Source organism: Thermobia domestica, chromosome 8 (assembly GCF_964235325.1).
Source record: "Thermobia domestica chromosome 8, izTheDome1.hap1.1, whole genome shotgun sequence".
In the NCBI taxonomy this organism is placed as follows: Eukaryota; Metazoa; Arthropoda; class Insecta; order Zygentoma; family Lepismatidae; genus Thermobia; species Thermobia domestica.
In genome coordinates, this window is record NC_137461.1 from 227,112,742 (window position 1) to 227,133,306 (window position 20,565).

The 20,565-nt window shown below is 35.0% G+C and overlaps 1 protein-coding gene across 1 annotated transcript in view; it reads right to left on the minus strand.

Moving 5' to 3' along the window:
- The window catches only part of LOC145692489 (ATP-binding cassette sub-family C member 4-like), a 149,097-nt gene that overhangs the window by 104,809 nt on the left and 23,723 nt on the right, over nt 1-20,565 (minus strand). The window contains exon 3 of the mRNA XM_081767798.1: nt 9,147-9,257. Within this exon, the coding sequence (XP_081623924.1) occupies nt 9,147-9,257 (111 nt within the window). The remainder of the gene's footprint in view (nt 1-9,146; nt 9,258-20,565) is intronic.

The following is a 20,565-nucleotide window of genomic DNA, read 5'->3' on the forward strand; positions in this document are numbered from 1 at the left end:
AAAGATAGAAGATCTGTGTTGTCATCTTTTTTACTTCGTGTGCGACTTTGACCTTGAAGAAAACCTTTGCTGACTCAGTGCTAAGCATTGGCATTAAACGTATACACATAATCTTATTGTTTAGTTGGCTGTATTTAGAGATGAATCAGACATTTAAGGATGTTGGTTCGAATCTGGTTGTGTTCGCTGTAACTCAGTGCCTGAGCGATACTTACCGAGATTTTTCCAGTGTTGCCAACACTATCAGAATGAATCGATTCATTTAGTCGGAGCAGTTTCGTGACGAAAACTGATTTTTGTTTTGTACACAAATTTTTTTCTGAAACAGAATTTTGTTTGTACATAAAATTTTTTTCTGAAACAGTTTTTGTTTTGTACACAAAAAATTTTCTGAAACAGAATTTTGTTTTCGTACACAAAAATTTTCTGAATCAGTTTTTGTTTCGTACACAAAAAAATTTTCTGAAACAGAATTTTATTTTATACACAAAATTTTTTATTTCCTACACGAAAAAAAAGTTCTGAAACCAAAAATTTAGTTTGATTTTTTTTTTCATAAAACATTTTTTTATTTTATCGGTAAACTGATTCAGAACACTCGTGGTAGTTCAGAGAAATGAAATTAAATCTTTGAGTTTTACGTCTTACGGTTATGTTAGCTAGGCTAAAGAAGACGATGATGATGAGAAATAAATGTAATGATGGATTAAATATAGTGGGAAGAACCCTGAGAAAACTCACGCACACAGCTTTTTGTTTACTACAAAGCAACTTGACGTTAGCTAAGATCGAAATGAAATGAAATGAAATCTTTGTTTTACGTCCCACGGTTATGCCTGTTAGGCAAAAGGAGACGGTTATAATGAGAAATGAGTGAAATGGTGGAATGAAGGAAGTGGAAATCTCCAAGAAAGCCCACGAGCACAACCTACCACAAAGTCCACACGGTGCAAGCTGGGATCAAAACAGGGACCCCAAGCACCGGAGGTGAACGCTCTACCACTGAGTCACCGCGCTCCTAGCTAAGATCGAACCAACGAACTTACACACTTCTGTCATTGAGTCATCACGACGTAAAAAACAGATAATGATATACTTAACATGAAATAAGCAAGTCACTGAGTTGAGGAAGATCATTTTGCAGGCCTCAGCTTTTCTCGGGGAGCAGATACCACAACAATAATTTAAAACCATTCATGAAAAAAGACTGTTGTTTAGACTAACATCATGCACACACACACACACGTACAGACCATTCATTGATATGAATCAAGCAAAAAGTCGATCAGCTGAAAGGATTAGTTACAAGTTTCAGTATATCCTTTAAGTTATTTCTGATTACTGTTCAACATTAGGTCATTGTTGTGTAGCAGATTACTAGATTTAGAGAATCAAGTTCATAACTTCGTAATAGAAATAAACATTAACATTCAAAGTAAATCGTGATTTATTTATAAATAAACTGTATATTTTATAAATGAAACAAATAAAGGTACCCACTTAAAATTCAGAAAACACCCAGATTTAGAAAGCACTAACACAGTACACTGTATTATAATACATTACACTATATTTAAGACACTTAATTTCATTCACTTATACATTATGAGTTTTCTTTACAGTTTGTGCTAATTTCTTGAAGCAGATGGATGTTGTTTAAAATTTAGTCTATGAGTGCCATTAACGAGGCCTTCGTAATATAATGTCACATCACTAGCGTTAAAAAACTTTAATAACTCTTCTTGCTTCGACGTATCTTCTGGGAAGAATCGTTTAGGTAAAATGATGTTTACATTTCTTTCCATGTGTAGTAAGAAACGTTCTCCAAACTTTGTTTTTATCTTTTCAGCATACAAAATCATATATGGTATGTTTGTTTCCAGATCACCAATTTTCGTAAATTTTAATGTATTCTTGCTATTTAAAAACTGTAAACATGAAGCCATTTTGATACTTGTATGTATAGTTATTGTTGTAGCTGTTGATGATGATGCTTTTGTAATGCTTTAAAGATGTTTGAAGTAAGTATTTATATTAAATCATAGGCATATTCATTTACTTAATTAATTGGATAAACTTAATTTCACAATGTATGACATCATTCTTAATTAATAAATCGTAAACTTGACAAATATATTACTGACGCATTAAGTTTATTTCCTCACAACTGAACTTTGATATGGATAATGTAAGTGACTATTATTTATGTCATCACTATATCAGATAAAAATATTGAAATTTGTTTGTCAGTACAATAAGAAATTCCTTTTATATGATTAAATCAATAAATATGCTAACTTCTTAACAAAGTAACTCATGTTTATAGGTAATCATTAATGAAAATTTCGTTTTCGTTTATTAAGGATTTTTTAAGCATAGTATTCACATATTTTAATTTGTCATAATTACAATAATGTTGATTTACACATAAATTGGTTGTAAGCACATATTTTGTTAGGACAGATAATGAATTCTTCAATTATGAGCTATTTACTAAAATATGCAAATTTATACGAAATGTATGCATTAAATGAAATATTGGCAAATATTTCTTAATCTAATATTTGAGTGTTACTGTTAAACAAAACTTTAATTTCGTAAAGTATAAATCAGCATTAACATATAAGAAGCTTATACGATACTCATTATTCAACACATAGCTTGAAACTTCAAAAGGATGTTTTATATAAAATTTCAACGATAATCAGCATTTAGATCTGCTCAATACACAGTTTATTAAATTAATACAAAGGAAATACAGGATCCAATTACATGATTATAGAAAGCAAATTAATCATAAGCAGTGAACATGTCATCTTATTTTCTTACCTTTAATGATAAAATTTCAAGAATGCCTGAAATTAGCATGATAGTCGAATAATCAGCTATTTGTTGTTTCATCTAAATTTAACATACGACACCGGATATTAGGTAAAATTAATTTTAATTAACTTATCTTTTAGTGTAATTTCATTCACAATATGTCGTGCCATGTGTATGATACATGTGTTTTAATCGCAAAAGCTAGTGAAAACGTAAGGGTGAAAAAATTTAAGAAGCATCGTTTTTTTAACTTCGATCAATTAATACCAAAGTGTGCACAAGGAAAAACAATTGTATATCACAGTTTTGATAGGGAATTTTAAAAAAACTAGGTCCTGAAAGAATTTTAATTGGAAACAATGGTCATTACTATTACACAAGTGACCATTATAAAACATTTCATCTTCTGTATCCAACAAAACATTGTGTGTTTTGTCATCGAAAATGTTATATGTTCAAAAAGTTTGAAAACGAAATTAGAAAATAAGTAAGTATCCTAATTAAAATTTTTATTTATTTACTTTTAACATAACATTCGAAATAAAAAAAAGTTATTTTATTATGTTCTATGAGAATATAATATACTTTATAAGATTTTTTTTCAAATTCAAAAGTTTGTTTTTCAAAAAAAATTCGGTTTGAAATCTTGAGTTTGAACATTTTTAAGTTTATAAGTTTAATTCGAAAAAGTTTAGTTTAACTTTCCAAAATTTGATTAATTTTTGATTAAATTTTCTTTCTAGTTTGAAAGTTTAGAACTTTTGTTTGAATTGTTTTTGAAATATTTAGTTTGAAAAAATTTTTCGTTTCAAATCTTTTGAAAATTTTAGTTCAAAAAAAATTTTTTTCGTATAGAAAAGTTTAATTTTTATTCGAAACATTTTTAGTTTTTGAAAAATTCTTAAACTCAGTGGAACCGTTTCAAAAAGAATCGGAGCAATTTAGATTTTCAAAATCTGGCAACATCGGTTCCATCAATGAAGCGCTTACTGATCAACAAATGCTAACCGTTTTAAAAAAAAATCACTCGAACAATGAACTAATCAGATTTAAGCAAAGAGTCATCTTTTTATTTAATCCACGAACGGAAACGAAAAGATACTAATTAGGTCCAAAATCACATCATCCCATCCCTTTTATTCATCTCAAAATAAATATATCCTTTCAAAGTAAACCATTGGCAATTAAATACTGTATATGTTCAATATGCAATGATACTGACAACGAATACGTAAGAACATGTAACACAATATAGCTGACGTTTGCTTCTAAACATATGATTATAAGCCAATGCACGAAGAAGCTTTTTTTTTCATCATTTTTATTTAATCTGCGAACAAAAAACGATATAAATTAATGTTATTAACCAGGCCCGAAATCGTTCCTCCTTTACACCTCTTAGAGATATTCAATAAACGAACTGACATTATACTCTTCGTAAAAGCAGATTCTGCAAGTTCACAACAATTCGTATGCGTAACAACGAGCAGAAAAAATGTTTAATGTAACATAACATGTCCATGTTTCTTTTCACAGGTAAAATTGATCACACCAAATGGGACACGGTGGCTCAGCGCTTGTCTCTAACGAGTGAGGTTCCTGCTTCAATCCACAACGAAGTAAGTTCATGTTTCCTCCTATCATTTTTCATCATCGTTTCAAGGGACGGTAAACTCAACATTTCTTAAACTAGCACCAAGAATCGAACTCGGGACCGTGACATAGTAATCAACAAACTGTAGAGATATTCAATAAACGAACTGACATTATACTCTTCGTAAAAGCAGATTCTGCAAGTTCACAACAATTCGTATGCGTAACAACGAGCAGAAAAAATGTTTAATGTAACATAACATGTCCATGTTTCTTTTCATACGTAAAATTGTTCACACCAAATGGGACACGGTGGCTCAGCGCTTGTCTCTAACGAGTGAGGTTCCTGCTTCAATCCACAACGAAGTAAGTTCATGTTTCCTCCTATCATTTTTCATCATCGTTTCAAGGGACGGTAAACTCAACATTTCTTAAACTAGCACCAAGAATCGAACTCGGGACGATTCAAAGGTATCCATGTTCACCCCTAAAGCGAAACAAAATGGCCCCCCTAAAAAGAACGAGGTGAACCACCCAAATTTGTAGTAATATACATTAGGGTCCAGTACTATGATACCAAATGTTTAAATTTGGCAATTTCTAAAACTTAAGGGCGGGCCAAGATACCATTCCCGGGGGTGCACAAATGTACTTATGTTTCATAATAGGGAATGGACTCCTATACATGGTCATATAACCATATAAGGTAATAGGATCTCATCCAAGGAAAATAAATTAGGTCAAAACCAAACACGTGGTACAACGTATTGCTTACGTTTATATTTTGGCAATTTTATACATCTAAAAGGGGAGCGAGATAGACCACCGAAATTTATAGTGATCTATATTAGGGTTCTATACTATTATACCAAATGTTTAAATTGGGCAATTTCCAAAATTTAAGGGGTGGGCCAAGGCACCCCTGCCAAATTTTTAAAGGAGTGCACAAATGTACCTACGTCTTACAATAGGAAAATAAACACCTGTATACACCCATATAACTATATAAGGTAATAGGACCTCATCCAAGGGAATAAAATGAGCCAAAACCAAACACGTGGTTGTACTAAAATTTGGCAATTTTGTACCCCTAAAAGGGAACGAAGTGGACCACCCAAATTTATTATAATACATGTTAGGGTCCCGTACTATAATACCAAATATATAAAATGAGCAATTTCCAAAATTTAAGGGGTGGGCCAAAGTACCCCTCCCAAATTTTTTAAAGGAGTGCACAAATATACCCATATATTATGAAAGGTAATGGACCCCTATATATGACCATATAACTATATAGGATAATAACACCTCATCAAAGGGGATAAATTGAGCCAAAAACCAAACACGTGGTACTACGTATTGCTTACGTTTATATTTTGGCAATTTTGTACCCCTAGAAGGGAACGAGGTGGACCACCCAAATTTATCATAATACATATTAGGGTCCTGTACTATAATACCCAATGTTTAAATTGGTCAATTTCCAAAATTTAAGGGGTGGGCCAAAGTACCCCTCCCAAATTTTTCAAGGGGTGCATTAATATACCCATGTCTTATAAAAGGGAATGGACCCCTGTATACGTCCATATAACCATATAGGGTAATAACACCTCATCAAAGGGGATAAATTAGGTCAAAAACCCCCGAAATTTGACTTTTTGGCAATTTTTTACCCATGAAAGGGAACGACATAGACACCCAATACTGATAGAGGTACATACTATGGTCCTAGGCTACCACACCAAATTTTTAAATTTGGCAATTTCCAAAATTTAAGGGGGGTGGTCCTATGTACCCCTGCCAAAATTTAGGGGGTGGGCCATGGTACCCCTGCCAGAATTTAGAGGGAGTGGTCCTAGGTACCCCTAGGTCATTGACCCCGGGCCACGGTCATTGACCTTTCACCCCGGTCATAAAAGAGAGTGAGGATGAGTCATTCGGGTATAACGGGGGGAGTACTACTTACATGTTCCGGTGAACGCCCCTTCAGACCCCCTCGGTTCGAATTGTGAAAAAAAATCTCCTCTGGTCCCCAGCCGATACCGCGAAACCTATGAATGTGACACTACCATCTGCCATTTTCTACTACTTTTACATATCCCGGTAAAAGCCCCTATGATCCTCTGGTCCCAATTTTGAAAAAAAAGAACGTATTTGGCCCGATGGGGGCTGTACTTGGAAGTCAACGCCTGTGGAAGTATCACCATTCATCTCAGCGATAGCGAAAACTATGGATTTGACACTAATATCGGTCATTTTCCATTATTTTTACATGTCTCGCAATTCTCCTTCCCCGGTGACTCCCGGCTCGCATACAATGGTGAGCTCAGCTAACCCTGAAAACTATAGATCTGACATTAATATAGGTCATTTTCGATTATTTTTACATGTCTCGGAATGCCCCCTTCTGGTGACACAAAGCCCGCATACAACGGTGGATGAATTTGAAAGTCATCGCTAATGTTAGTGTCACCATTGATCTCAGCGACCGCGAAAACTATGGATTTGACACTAATATGGGTCATTTTGGATTACTTTTATGTTTCGGTATCCCCCCCCCCCCCCGTTGACCCCCGGCCCGCAGCCAAATAGGGTGAATTTGGAAGTTAATGCGATCGGAGTTTCACCATTTATCTCAGCAACCGCGAAAACTATGAAATCGACACGAATATCGGTTATTTTCTACTACTTTTATATGTTCCGAGAAATGCCCCCCTGAGACCCCCTGGTTCGAATTTTGTCAAAAACGCTTCGCCTTGGCATGGGACCTAAACCAATGTACCCGTAACCAAAATTTGGTTACTCTCGGTCAACTTGTCTGGTCTCCAGGCCGGACCCGGTAAACGTCCCCGTGAGACCACCCTAGTTCGAAATTTTAAAAAAAAAACTCTTCGTCTTGATCTGGGGCCTAGACCAAGTTACCCGGGACCAAATTTTGAAAAGTTTCGGTCCACTCGTCTGGTCCATAGGCCCCACAAAGATAGACAGACAAACACAAACAAACTCTTTATTTTATTTACCGTATATTAGAAAGGTCAGATCCGCCGTAATTGTTATAGAGCGGTGCTTGAGCGATTGATCGTAAAAATTCAAACTCCGATGAGTGATAATTTTATAGGCTTGTTTTATTACAAGTTTAAACTCTTTAGTCAGTAGAGAAAAGGGCGTGAATCATGGGTCAGAGTTGATGACAATGGGTTTTGTTGCGTCTGTGGGTCACAGTGGGTTAGAGTGGTTCATGGTTGGTGGTGGGTCAGAGTGGGTTACGGTGGGTCGTGGGTCACGATGGATGGTGAGTCAATTGGTCGTGGTTAAAATTTTCATTGCCACACGCCCTCTCTGAACTACGGTGTTGAAAATTAATCTGTGAAAATCAATTGCAATTGATCAATCAATTGAAAGTAATTGCTGTGGAAATCAATTGCAATTGAATTAATTGCCAATTAATTTCAATTGCAATTGAATGACTGTATTCAATTGCAATTACTTTCCATTGCAATTACTTTCAATCAATTGATTAATTGCAATTGATTCCCCATTATTAATGGCCAACTGCAATTAACAATTAAACATTACTTATTTCAATTGTTAATTGCAATTAACAATTAAATTTACAGATTAATTGTTAATTGTTAATTCAATTGAAATTTGCCCAACACTGCCTACAACATTGTTTCACTTGCATGAGGAGCTTCATAATCAAAGCTTCATAACCACAGCACATTTTACTCTGTGAAGGAGAAGTGGTGCTCGACCACAATCAACTACGGCATACAACGACCGTTACATTGTGAAATACGCAAAAAGCGAACGACCGAAGCGAATCAGCGGATGCAATTGCAAACACATGTAAGAGAATTGCAAGTTCCCCAATCCCAGATTCCATAGTAGCATATTGACTGCATAAGTCGCAGCACTTACAGCGTAAGTTATTGCCTTTGTATATAAGTACCAATTTTGTTCTTCTAACCACGTGTTTCTTTGTTGCTTCCTATATCATGTTGTAGCACTGTTTTTTCTATACGGTTCCAACTTCACCAATATACCACTTGGGAGTGACAAAACACGTGATACTTACTTTTGTTCTTAATTCTTGCACAGCAGTGTACTTTTAATCTTTATAATGAAATGACATCTCACAGGATAATGTTGGACAGAAAGTATGCTATTATTCTGGAGTGTTCGGTATTGCCCAATAGTATCAGGCAAATGATAAGCAGTTCCGAAATATTTCTTTACTCCATGTATTTTCTTGTTTGCTTCAGCAGAGTAGCTATTGATTAGCTAAAGAATAGCTTTCCTTTGAAACAAATCAAAAGATAATAACACAGATGTTCATGTTCCTTATTATATTAAATTCTACACGAAGTATGTTTAGTAAATACATTAAAAAATAAAATTACAGTAATATCCAAATGCATTTTTATTCGATTTCGTGTCTTCAAAAAAAGGGTAGTTCTGAGCTGAATCTTCCCCCGATCATAGAGGCAATCCCGAACAAAGATATATTTCGTTTACAAAGTAACCATTTTCGTTTAAAAGAGTTACTTTCCATTTTCTTTTGCCCTTTAGTACGTAGAACACGCTCCAAACTTTCCGTAGACAAAAAATATCAATTTTATATATACAATCATAAGAGTTATTTATATTGCAAACTTAAGTGTTCATCGAATATTTTGGGTAGTACCTTGCGTAGCACATTTTTCTTAGTTATAAACAAAATAACTTACTCTTCCAATCTATCTCCCAAGATCTTTGAGGTAAGCCTGTTAATAACAAGATACAGATCACTGCTTGTCAGGCGATATCGAAAACCTTTTTTAAACGTAGGTGTCAGCCACCTAAAACGAAAGAAACAAAATATGTATATTTTACGTACATACATACACACACGCACAAACACACATATATATATATATATGCACAATCTGTGAAGAAGCTAAATAGCATATTTTATAAAGATTTTCTAGATATTTAAGATATTCTGCTTACTTTTGTTGCACATCTTACACAAAAATATATTTGTTAATTACAAGAAGCTTATAATTAAACCTTACCAAAAAGATTTTTTTTTTTTTCATTTTGAAAAACAAGGCGGAAAATGTTACTATTTGATCTAGGAATTAATTTGTGCGGTTGGACAAGAGATGGCGCAACGAACGGAGCGTCCCACAGTTCCGTGTATCCACACATGTGTTGCAAACCCCTGTCATCGCGTATCGTTCGTAGTATAGGGCAGTGGATTAAAGCGTCAACAACACCAGTTTGTAGTTAAGTGAACATGGCGCAATTTGTGCCTGATAAAGTGTTTTTGCGGGGTGTCCTGCTGCATTACTTTAACATGCAGAAAAGTGCGACTGAAAATCATCGTATTTTGGTGGAAGTGTATGGTGACCATGCTCTAGCTGAGCGAACGTGTCAGAAGTGGTTTGCACGGTTTAGAAGTGGTGATTTCGGCTTGGCAGACCAAGAGCGAGCTGGACAGCCAAAAAAATTTCAAGACGAAGAATTGACAGCATTGCTCGAGCAGGATTCGTGTCAAACGCAGGAACAACTTGCAGCAGCATTAGGCGTTGATCAAACAACAGTCTCCAAACGCTTGAAAGCCATGGGAATGATTCACAAGATGTCACATTGGGTTCCACATGAATTGAAAGACAGAGACGTTGAAAGACGAAAAACCATTTGCGAATTGCTGCTTCAACGACAGAGCAGAAAGGGGTTTCTGCATAGAATTATTACGGGTGATGAGAAGTGGATCCATTACGAGAACCCTAAACAAAAAAAGGCCTGGGTGAAACCAGGTGAACCAGGTCCATCACAACCAAAACGAGATATTCACTGTGCAAAGGTTATGCTGTGCATATGGTGGGATATGAAAGGTGTGGTGTACTATGAGCTGCTGCAACCGGGTGAAACTATGAATGGAGAACGTTATCGACGACAATTAATGCGTTTGAAGCAAGCTCTGGCCAGAACACGACCAGAATGGGAGAACAGACATGATAAACTTATTGTTCAACATGATAACGCTCGCCCACATGTCGCAAAACGGGTCAAAACCTATTTAGAAAATGTCGGATGGGAAGTTTTACCCCACCCGCCGTATTCACCAGACGTTGCTCCTTCGGACTACTACTTGTTCGATTGCATGAACAACGATTTGATTGGACAGCGGTTTACTTCTTCAGAAGATATCGAAACATGTGTCTTTGACTGGATCGCTTCCAAGGATGAGGACTTCTTTCGCCACGGAATCCGTACATTGCCTGACAGATGGGCGAAAGTGGTGGCTAGCGATGGACAATATTTTTCTTAAGGTATTTATGTATTTTGTGTTTGTACTACAGCTTCAATGTGTGCGTACCAACCGCACGAATTAATTCCTAGACCAAATATTTACGCTCACGCCGTGCAGTTTTAGCAAACTCTAAAATAACTTCTTCAGGAAGTTTCCGATGAACACTTAGCAGAGCGAGGTAGTAAATCGATATTACCCCATTGCATTCCGCAGATAGGTTTTCAATCTTATCTGTCATGAAGTTTCTTTCTACAGAACCAGTTGGTACTGGACAAGGATGTAGTATTTGCAAAAGTTTCACTTATTGGAATAAAAAATTTTATTACACTGCACCAATGCGTCAATACTGATTAAGATCTTTCACTTTGTATAGTGTCGATCCACTTCTAGGTAAAGTATCTAAGGAGAACTGTATACACTTCCTAACTTCAATCAATGATAGAGGTATCCTTAACTTCACGGGTCGGAATGGATAATTGAATATTTGTGATGATGTATTGGTGGTTTACAATACGCTTAGTTCTGAAATAACAATGTAGAAATATGTTCTACTCTCAACCGTATCAAGCGTCATTCATAATGATTTTATGTCTAGAGTGCATCGATACAACTATACAACATCAGAACTTCTATATAAGTGGTGTCTATGTTTCTTAAAAATTAACTTTGAACATGCACGATTGTAAGTTGCATGTAGCTCTTTAATTGAATGTAAGGAATAGACACATGAGTACAAGTAGCATATTTTATTGGAAGTTCTAAATGTCAAAAATTACCTTGTCATTAACGTCAAAAAGAAGGGAATGATGAGGTTTATTTTACTTGTAAAATGTTAATTTTTTTTTAAAATAAAATGTTCTCAAACATTTCGGAGAGTTTCGATCCCAGAACCCTCCTGTACCGCACGCACATATTTGAGTGTGATCCTGTAGTAATTTCTACAGCGTTATTTGCTTAAGATCTGATCTGCAGATTGATTTAGATCATTCACATTGTTAGCATTTAGAACCATCTCGTAAGTAGTGCAGTCATTTAAATGTGATAACTGTTGTAAAGGCAATAATGAAGTATTATATCCTTTCCGACAGCATATTCATCCATGTTTAGTATAATCATAGATAAGATTATTATGAAGTAAAATAAAGGAATTTGAGGAAACATACTTGGTAAAAGTAAATAAATTTTAATTTGTGTAAGAAAGCTCTTTTCTGAATCCTTTAATCAATTTTATGCAATGAAACCTGTCTTTAACCATCGATAATAGCAGAATTTGCTTAATGCTATACAGGTCTTGATCTTAAATAGTATTTGTGATTTGAGTACTGATCAGAAGAAGTAAACATAAGCATAGTGATAGAAATCAAAAGTTACATTACTTAAATATATTTTACTACTGTTGCTCATTAATTACTTTCTATGTATACTAAATAAATATATACGAATTGTCACAGAGGTCGTTTGCCACAACTCTATTTTCGTCCAGTGTGCTACAACATTGTTACTGCTGATTTTTCCTATTATTATGAAGATTCACACATAATTGACGCAGCAACTACGGATTGACAAATGATTACTGCAATACTTGTATCTTTTACATTTATTATAAACAAAATAGATACAAACGATGTCAAGCACAATATCGGATCACTATGAAACTTCGAAGCATAGCTAAGTTTTCCTAATGAAATTTAAGCGCTTGAGGTAACCATTTGTGTCCTTTGTAACACTCAAAATTCGGATTCAACTAGTCATGGGCAGTGAGAATATTCCCGGTGGGAAGGAAAATAAAAATTTGGGAATATTCTCGGGTTTTTCCCTGGCATATAAATTCCCGGAAAGGAATTTATTTCCATTTCTTTACTTTATCTTCCAAATTATAAGAACCATATGACTAATTACTTTATTTTCATTTATGATTATTTTCTTCTAGGTCTTAAATAATTTGGAGGTTAAAGAAAAATAAAATTCGTTAACTGTACTTTGTATAACTAATAATTTGATATTTTAAGTTCCATTTCCATTTACACTAAAAAGTAGCAAAGTCTTATATATTGCAAAGTTTTGTTATTTCTTATATATGATGTTACATTGTTTCAGTGTAAAGTGGACATTGATATGTATCTGAAACATTTGTAAATAAATAAATAAATAAATAAATACTAATTTATAAAGGATGAAAAGAAATCAGTTTGTAAAGAAACGTAGAAATTATGTAGAAATAGAGACGAGACTATTAATACACCCAGAACCACCGTTAGTAATAGACGTTGGTCTGACTCCTGTCTCTGACTCGAATTTCTGAAGAACAACTCGGACTTCTCTTACATGTGAATTAACGCATGAAATTTCGAGAAATAGGTAGGAAGAAAGGTCGTGTGTGTCAGTGTTACATACAAAATTATAAAGATAAGTCAGTATCTTGCAAATATTGTGAACATAAATATGTATGCGCAAATGTTGATAAAATGGTGAGACATGTGTCTTCTGGCAGTTACTCAATCTAATTTGTTTATAAGATTTAAAACTTTAATATGTTTATAATATCAGTAGTAGAGTCAAGTTTAGAATATCCACTTACATATAAATTTAAACTGTTTAATGGTGTAAAGGTATATGGATTTACTATATCATTATTTGTTCACATATTTACTTGCGTAGAACATATTGTAAGCAGTAGTAAATGTACGCATTACATTTATGCGTACTCTCTAAATATAATAAACTATTAATAAAATAATATAATACCGTTCAAAATATACATTTTAAAGAATACTCTGGAGACAGTAATAATATACTGTGATAAAAAAAAATAACAAATTTAACCTTGAAATCATAATGTAGTAATAGAATGCAATTTTCTTTGTAATTGTACATAAATTCCCGAAAAATATCTTCCCGAGAATTTGCCCATCACTAGTTTCAACTAGATCTGACGTACAATTTCTTGTAGGCTTCAGTGTAAACAACTTTGAATCTAGAAATATCGTAAGGTACTGGTCTCGTTACTGTGCCATCAATGAGTTTACTTGTGTCTGCAGATAAGTTTCTACAGGATATTAGAAACATAATAGAATTACCAGTAGACAACTTTGAGTGTCGTAAGTTAATATGTGTACAATTGCTACTATTTATAGTATTTTTCAACTTGTTCCTCTTCTTGCGACAGCCCAAACTAGTCGATGCATTTCTTAACTATATCAAATATGGTTCTTAAAATTGACAATTATAACGTACGAATATAACACTAATTTGGTAATAAAGGACTGCATTAAGTAAAGAAGTATTATTATGCCAATTTAAGAAGCAATTATTAAATTATGAGGTATTTGTTTGGGTTTTAGTGTTCCTTTTCGGTGCTAAAGTTATATGGGATGGGATCTGCTATCCCCAAAACGATTATGTTTACTGCTTAGTCCCAGAGGATCAAAAGTACTGATACCTGGCAACATTTGCATATTGCGTCAGGTATGTATCAATCTTCAGAATCATGATATCTTCTAAATCTTCTGTGTCACGGTCACCTAGTATCAAAACCAAGTTGGGGTAACCAGCACTTGTGGCGAAGTCCACGCTACCATACTAAATTTGACTAATATTGACGGATTTGCGTGACAACCATTTGCACATATACTTGTCAGATTGAAATTGTATTTATTATCCCTTTGCTCATCACTCATTTTATCATGAACATATCTCTCATGACACTCTTATGGGGCGTTTACACTTAGTCGATTTGCGTTCGATTCAGTTGAATTGACGTCACTTTCAACTTAATCGACCGTGTAAACGGGACTTCAACTTAATCGCTTGTTGATCGAAGGCGACTAATCGACTGGCAACTGAATTAAAAGACGTTCTATTTTCTGTGGTTGAAATAATTGAACACATCCATCAATCTGATTCGACCTAGTTGCTTCGATTTAGTGGCAAATGCAGCGAGTCGATTTAGTCGTGCGACTAAGTCGACTAAGTGTAAACGCCCCATTACTTCCATAAGACTGAAGTTATACAATTAGTAAATACTTTCTGTGCATGAAATGATAGTTGATTTAAATAGAAAAATAACGTAATAAATTATTTAATTACTTTTGATCATGTATTATTAGACTTCTAAAGTATGCCATAAATGCATACGTGTTTAACCCTTAACGCACCAAACCTAAAAATCGTCAACGTTGTTTACCAAGTTAGGGTCTTCTAGGGACCCCAAGTATTATTTTAATTTCTCAACTTTTTTTCGTTGCACTTTTTTAACGAACGTATCATTGTTATAATGCCGTAGCAGATATCCCAAAAGGATACAGGGCACATATAAAGATAAGTTTATCACCCTCTGGGGCCCTAGAGGACCACGCCTGGTGTGTTAAGGGTTAAACAGGACTGTCCATCTGTTTACCTGGTAGTTGCTAAATATCAGAGCGAAAACAGTAAAAGATAGCAAGTATTGTTTATATATATATATATATATATATATATATATATATATATATATATATATATATATATATATATATATATATATATATATATATATGTGTGTGTGTGTGTGTGTGTGTGTGTGTGTGTGTGTGTGTGTGGATTCAGCGACCCAATAGTAGGTTATATTGTATCTCCACTCTTATCGCTTTCGCAAAACCAGAAAGAAAAATTCAACTACTTCTAAGTTCAATATTGAATCAATATAAAGAGTATAAATGATAAAGGCTAGAAATATTTTCTTCTGGTATAAATTCAAGAATAAGTTCCATCTGCGGCCTTATTGATCTGCTGAATCGGGAATCGCTACTTCTAGCAAATCCGGTTTGAATACCGCATCTCCATAGTTTGGATTTCCGTCGCAGTTTCAACCTGGGAGACGAAAATCATTTGTTTTTCTTCTTAATAGTCAACGTATCGCCCGATGGCAGAGTGTCATCTATTATAAGGGAAGATTGAAAGAATGTAATTTACACTGCTTTTCCTTTAGCTAGTGTATAAAATCATATAAAATACAGCAAAGATAAAATTAAGAACACTGCAGATAACAACGGTTTGTCCGCGTAAAAAGTAGTCGACTGATTGTTCAACTTTCATTCTATGGTTTTATAAACAATGTCGTAAATAATTTTTAAAAAGTGGAAATTGTAGGAGATAACTTGTCACTTGAAGGCAATATAATTAGAGTGGCTCACAAGGAAAGAAAAATTTTCTGATAACTTGTTTTTATGATTACTTACAGTGACTGTTTCTGCCATATCACTAGCAATTTTCTTTTCTCCTTATGAATAAACGACGCAAGATAAGACGTTCTTTTGTATGGGAACTAGGAAAAAATAAAAGAACATCTGACGCAAAGACCATAGGGGGCACGACATACGAACCGGCTTGTGGCACTCATGGACACTACTTCAGACTTTGTAGTAGAGACCTGCACGGGCCGGGCTTGGGCGGGCCGACTCTGTTATCTTTTTAGGTCGGGCCGGGCTTGGGCGGGCCGACATTCATTTCTCTTCAGGTCGGGCCGGGCTTGGGCGGGCCGACATTCATTTCTCTTCAGGTCGGGCCGGGCTAGGGCCAATTAATTGCAATTCTTTAATAATTATTGACTTTCGTTAAACGATAATGGGAATAAAGCCAAACGTTGAAGAAGTGTGTCCGTGAAAAATGTTACAAAGGATGCAATAGCTATTTACAGTTTGTGTTGCTTAGCGGCTCCACTTTCACTACGAGGGTTGCTATATATATTTCTGGCCTAGGCAACACTAAGTGTTGCCAGGTGCAATCTGACATTTCCATTGGAAAGTTTGACATTTTGTAGCATAAATGTACTCAGAACTTTTTGACTTACGACAATTTTTTTTTCTTTTACAGGTACTTGAAGAAATCAACTTGGCAAAAAAATGGAATTAACTCGTGAACATTTTCGTGCGATCATTTTTCACAACTTTCGACGTGGATTATCACGACAAGAGTGCATCGATGAACTTAAATCTTTGTATGGCGACGAAGCACCATCCTATAGCACTGTGAAAAACTGGTACAACGAATTCAATCGTGGCCGACGCTCGCTCAAAGACGAATTCCGTGAAGGTCGTCCAAAAACAGCCGTTGTGCCAGAAAACATCGATGCCGTACGTGAACTGATAATGCAAGACCGTCATGTGACTTACCGTGAGATAGAGGCATGCCTAGGCATTTCTTCCACCAGCATACATTCGATATTGCATGAACACCTGGCCGTAAAAAAGGTTTGTTCTCGTTGGATCCCGCACAATTTGACAATCGCTCAAAAGAAAGCTCGTGTGGATTGGTGTAAAGAAATGCTGAAAAAATACGATCGCGGTGCTTCAAAAGACGTTTATAAGATCGTCACAGGTGACGAATCATGGATCTATGCGTATGAGCCCGAAACAAAACAGCAATCGACCGTGTGGGTCTTCCAAGACGAGCCAAATCCAACGAAAGTTGTTCGTGGAAGAAGCACTTCGAAGCAAATGGTCGCCTGTTTCTTCGGCATAACTGGTCATGTGGCGACTGTTCCGCTTGAGCAACGTAGGACGGTCAATTCTGAGTGGTACACCACCATTTGTTTGCCTGAAGTCTTCGGAGAAATTCGAAAAATGAACAAGAGAAGACGAATCATTGTGCACCATGACAATGCGAGCTCTCACACATCGGCTCAAACCAGCGCATTTTTGACCGGCCAAAACGTCGAAGTGATGGGTCATCCGCCGTACAGCCCTGACTTGGCACCCAATGACTTCTTTTTATTCCCACACATCAAGAAAAAAATGCGTGGTCAACGATTTTCGTCGCCAGAAAATGCTGTTGAAGCATTCAAAAACCATGTTTTGGAGGTGTCTCAATCGGAGTGGAAAAAGTGCTTCGAAAATTGGTTTGAGCGCATGCAAAAGTGTATAAATCTTGATGGAGAATATTTTGAAAAACAATAAAACCATTTTCGTTGATAAATATTCGTATTTTCATTATTAGGCCAGAAATATATATAGCAGCCCTCGTATAGAGGATTGCAGGCATTTCGCGGTAAATTGAGCTCTAACCTTGACCTTCACTGAACACAAAACATGACAAGAAGGGGTGGAAAAGTTTTGCCTGTCGCTAAACAATATTGCCATCTTCACTTTATGCTAAAAATCAATTAAGTTAGATTTTTCTTACAGGAAATGGAGTTTTTGTTCTCTCGATGATAGGCAAAGTTCTAGGAAGAGAGGAATAGAGGGATAGACGAAGTTCGAAGCAAGAGCAGAATTGTTATTTCCAATGTACTCAAATTTAAAGGAAATTGAAGCAAAGCAATACATGGATCACCTAGACTTAGATTCCGCTCAAACAAATGCAGAAGAAGGCTGCTGTAGCTTGCAACAACCAAGAGATGAAGCATGAGCTTATTAAGATTGGTGGTCAGCTCAGCTATCAATGCCAAGGAAAAGAAAGAAAAAAAAGGGCCATGGGGTAACGAGAACAATGACCTCAAACTTTGAACGGATATGTTTATCCTTTGGATTCAGCATCCAGGAATTAGTATAAAACTCACAATTACAAATTTATCCAAACGTGGGCACTTTCATCATTTGGCACGAGCAACGTTTTAAATGTCCTAAGTTTTCGGCGTCCCCAGATTAGTATACATAACAATTAGAAAATTATCGAAGCGTGGTCACATTTTACCAATGGCATTAGCGTTAGTTCTTTTCTTAATTTTATTAAATATATATTTATGGATTAATGCTGTATCTGAAATATATATAGGATGTTACGTCATGATTTAACGTAGAAGTCCTTACCTCAACTTACTTTACAATCACGCTATTCGTTTGGTATAGTTGAGGGCAATACGTTGCTTATGAATAGATATTTGAACGGTATCTAATTCCTTTTTTTTTTTTTTTTTTTTAAAGTACAGTTGCTTGTTGATAAATATAAAAATATATCTAAAGCAGCTGAAGTAATATAAAACCAATTATGTGTGTACAGTTATTATAGGGCCAATTTGGTTTTATAAATAAATATTTATTAGATATGGAAAACGAAATAAACAACAAATCCTTACTCCAAACCCCATGAAATGTCGTACTAAATAACACTTTTTAAAATAAAATAGGTATTGCATGATTGCCCGCGAAAGCACGCAATGAGAACTTGTTTTTAAATTTATTATCAAAGATTAGAAATAATAATAATAATAATAATAATAATAATAATAATAATAATAATAATTATTATTATTATTATTATTATTATTATTATTATTATTATTATTATTATTATTATTATTATTATTATTATTATTATTATTATTATTGTTGTTGTTGTTGTTTATTTAAAAATGCATGTTAAAGTTGATAAGTTGGAAACACTCCTATTATGGTGGTGGGTAGGAGACAATATACTGTAGCTTGTCCCAGTGCAAAAGGGAGAAGGAAAAGTCTCAAGAAGCCGCCGCCGACTGCATGTCCTCCCTTCATTCAATAAACAACAAAAGACAATATGCGTATTGAAGCTTCCTCTGATGATTCAAGTCAATACCAAAATATGGTCAAACAAGCCACTGGATCCCACGGGCTAAATACTGTCAAAGTTGTTTGTAAAAATGAAAGGAAACCGCACTATGTTCTCTACAGTTCACTGACCCACAAGAAGAAATGGTGGATGAAGTCAGGGTTGCAGTCAAATACGATTTTAAATACCGTGCAAATGTAGATCTTTTCGGCGGGGTCAATTTCTGATCATTTGTTTTGTAAATAAAAGTTATATTTCGACTATTTCCTTGCTGGATTTAAGAAACCTCCGACTGCGACTAATCCTCCTGTTGTGAAAGCAAAAGGGTAAGAAATAAATTTAAACGGCAATCAAGTGTAATGAAATTAAAATCACTAACAAGTCTAAGTGCATCATACTGTTCAAACACTCACATAGGTATGTATGCATTATATTATTATTATTATTATTATTATTATTATTATTATTATTATTATTATTATTATTATTATTATTATTATACCAGGTAGAAATATAAAAAAATTGCTGTGTATCTGACTACTCTCAATACTAAAAACTGTGTTTATTGATTGATTGCTGTCCTCGGTGGTCGAGAAACCGAGGTGTCTGAAAAGCCAGGCCATATTTCACTGCTTTCCTGTTTCGAGTTCTGGATTTTACAACAATGGTAACAGGCTAAAAGCGTGATGGGGCGAACTCTTAGCGATTTGATTGGCCTAAAAAGACGATTTTTTTAAAACAGAGATCAAAACTGTGAGTCTGTAAGTCTTCACTAGAGATCGAATTCGGGACTTCCCACGCTCATGTCCACATGCTGTAAATGCTTTATTTATTTATTGTTAAGTGGGAGATAAAATGTACTATTATTACTCTACACCCAACGGTATATTTATCTATCCTGGCAATCTTGTTTAGACGCTTAGACCAAGAAACACTTGTTTTTCGGCCGGTTTTGATCTTATATTCCCTACGAATTTGTACGGATTATTCTATTTTTATCTTAAGTAGCCTGACTTCTTAACAGTAATAAACATTCGGAACGCTTTGACCTGTCACCAAACGACCCTTTGTTGATGTATGCATGGTTCAGTTTCCGCTCAATTTCTCTCTGAATTGCACGTGTTTTGTACTCTCTTTACACGGTAGTTCAGTGACAAGAAAATTAACGATACACTCTCTCCTGTGATTCAGTGGAATTGACATTCTGTGTGCAAAGTTTTTTTGGAAAAATTGTTCAGTGAATGTGTTAAGATTCTTTGAAAATGAACAGCAACAATGTGATTCGGAAATTACGAAGTGGACAATGTGCTGCAGTTAGAAAAGAATCCGGGAAGAGTTACGTGTGGAAA